The sequence below is a fragment of the Plasmodium gonderi genome, assembly GCF_002157705.1.
Source record: "Plasmodium gonderi DNA, contig: Pgo-contig_155, whole genome shotgun sequence".
NCBI classification, from domain to species: domain Eukaryota; phylum Apicomplexa; class Aconoidasida; order Haemosporida; family Plasmodiidae; genus Plasmodium; species Plasmodium gonderi.
This window is the reverse complement of record NW_021629075.1, coordinates 780-2,448: the sequence shown is the minus strand read 5'-3', so window position 1 is coordinate 2,448 and position 1,669 is coordinate 780. Positions and strand designations below refer to the sequence as shown.

Below are 1,669 nucleotides of genomic sequence, written 5' to 3'. Positions count from 1 at the left end.
AACAAATATATAAAATGACATTAATAGTTTAAACTGAAAAAATGTTTTTAAATTATCGAAACCTTATTATCATCATTAATTTATTTAAAATCCTTAACATTGAATTACGTGTTATATATAAAAAACAGTATGCACATCCATATTAAGATGTATATTAACATAAAATATCATTGTAAATTTTTTCATTTATTCTTACGCTACATAAATACTATAAAACTATCATTTCACAAATTAATATATTTCTTAAAAGCGTTTTATAAAATGATCTATATCATTTAGTTATGTTTTACAACAATAGGTTAATCCATGCAGTGTTCCTTAAGTTTGAATCAATAACAGTTAAACTTTAAATCGTTGTTATTTAATTATTCATTTATTAATGCATAAAATATTTTTTATTATACATATAATAAATCCTAGAAATATCTTTATGGTGCACCTTATATTTACTACATCTTATTATAGAAAAAATTGTGTATGCTTTATGTGCATATTCCAAAATAGACAATGTATGATCTTTTCATGATCATTCAAATTTATCAAAAATTTACATAGCATACTTCGCTATTTAAATCCCGCTCATATTAATCACTCTTAATTTCTTAAATAAATTTATAAATACTTTCTGAGTTAAATTTGTAATAAATGGATTCGCATTTTCATGAATTTTTTATTAAGAATTGTTATTTATTCACAAATTTGTTTATTTTGTAATGTAAGGAAAGCTTTCCTTATAATAACAAAATTTTTATTATGAACTCAGATATATTTCCTTCTTATAAAATTTGTATTCATCTAATTATAGCATATTTGGAAATAATTTTTATTATAATCGTTACTATTGTTAATTTGCTAATGGTTAGGAAGGACTTGGATTAAAATTAATATAGCATGATATAAACTCAATATTGTGTAACAGTATGAAATACATATATAGGGCACTTATTTCTCTCTACGTTATATAACAAAACATACTATTTAATGCTTTTACACAAATATTAGCAAAAATATTTCTTTATTTCTAAAATTAATACTCAAAGAAAATGAAGTAAAAGAAAAATTATACATGAACACTGCACATGATTAAGCGGTTTATATAAATATGTAGTAGGAATATGTTATTTATAGAATGTAATAAGGTTCCATATATCTCCCACTTACCTAATATTCATTCGAAATCATGGATAAAAATTCTATAAATTGGGAACTTGTGAAGGATATAAAACATTACAGTAAATGAACCAAAAAAAACTTAAGGATATATATGATATAAATACAAAATAAAAAAATAAAGAGAATGTTGAAGAATTAGTCGATTCAAAAAAATGTAAATGAGTCAAAAAATGTTCTGCTTTGTGTATACAATACAAGGATATATGTAAACATATCAATGACATAGATTTTTGTATTGCAGTAAAAATGGTTAAAGATCGATATAGTATATGACTGAAAAATATAACATGTGTCGATGATACACAGCAATTGTTACCTCCATCATAACCATTTAGACCAACCATTCCTGTCATAACTACAATTGTTGTAATAATAGTAATATCCATTTTTATAATTATTTTGTATAAGGTTAATTATGATGTGATTTATATATGTTTGTGCTATAAAATTATTAATCCTAATAATTATAATAAAATATATAATTTATCAAAATAAA

The 1,669-nt window shown here is 21.9% G+C and overlaps 1 protein-coding gene across 1 annotated transcript; it reads right to left on the bottom strand.

Annotated features, from left to right (window-relative positions):
• Nucleotides 1-1,193: 1,193 nt before the first annotated feature.
• PGO_001470 (hypothetical protein) lies at nt 1,194-1,559 on the bottom strand (the record flags this gene model as incomplete). Its single annotated transcript, XM_028690956.1, has 1 exon — nt 1,194-1,559. The coding sequence occupies one exon, from the start codon at nt 1,557-1,559 to the stop codon at nt 1,194-1,196; it is 366 nt and encodes a 121-aa protein (XP_028546757.1).
• Nucleotides 1,560-1,669: the final 110 nt, after the last annotated feature.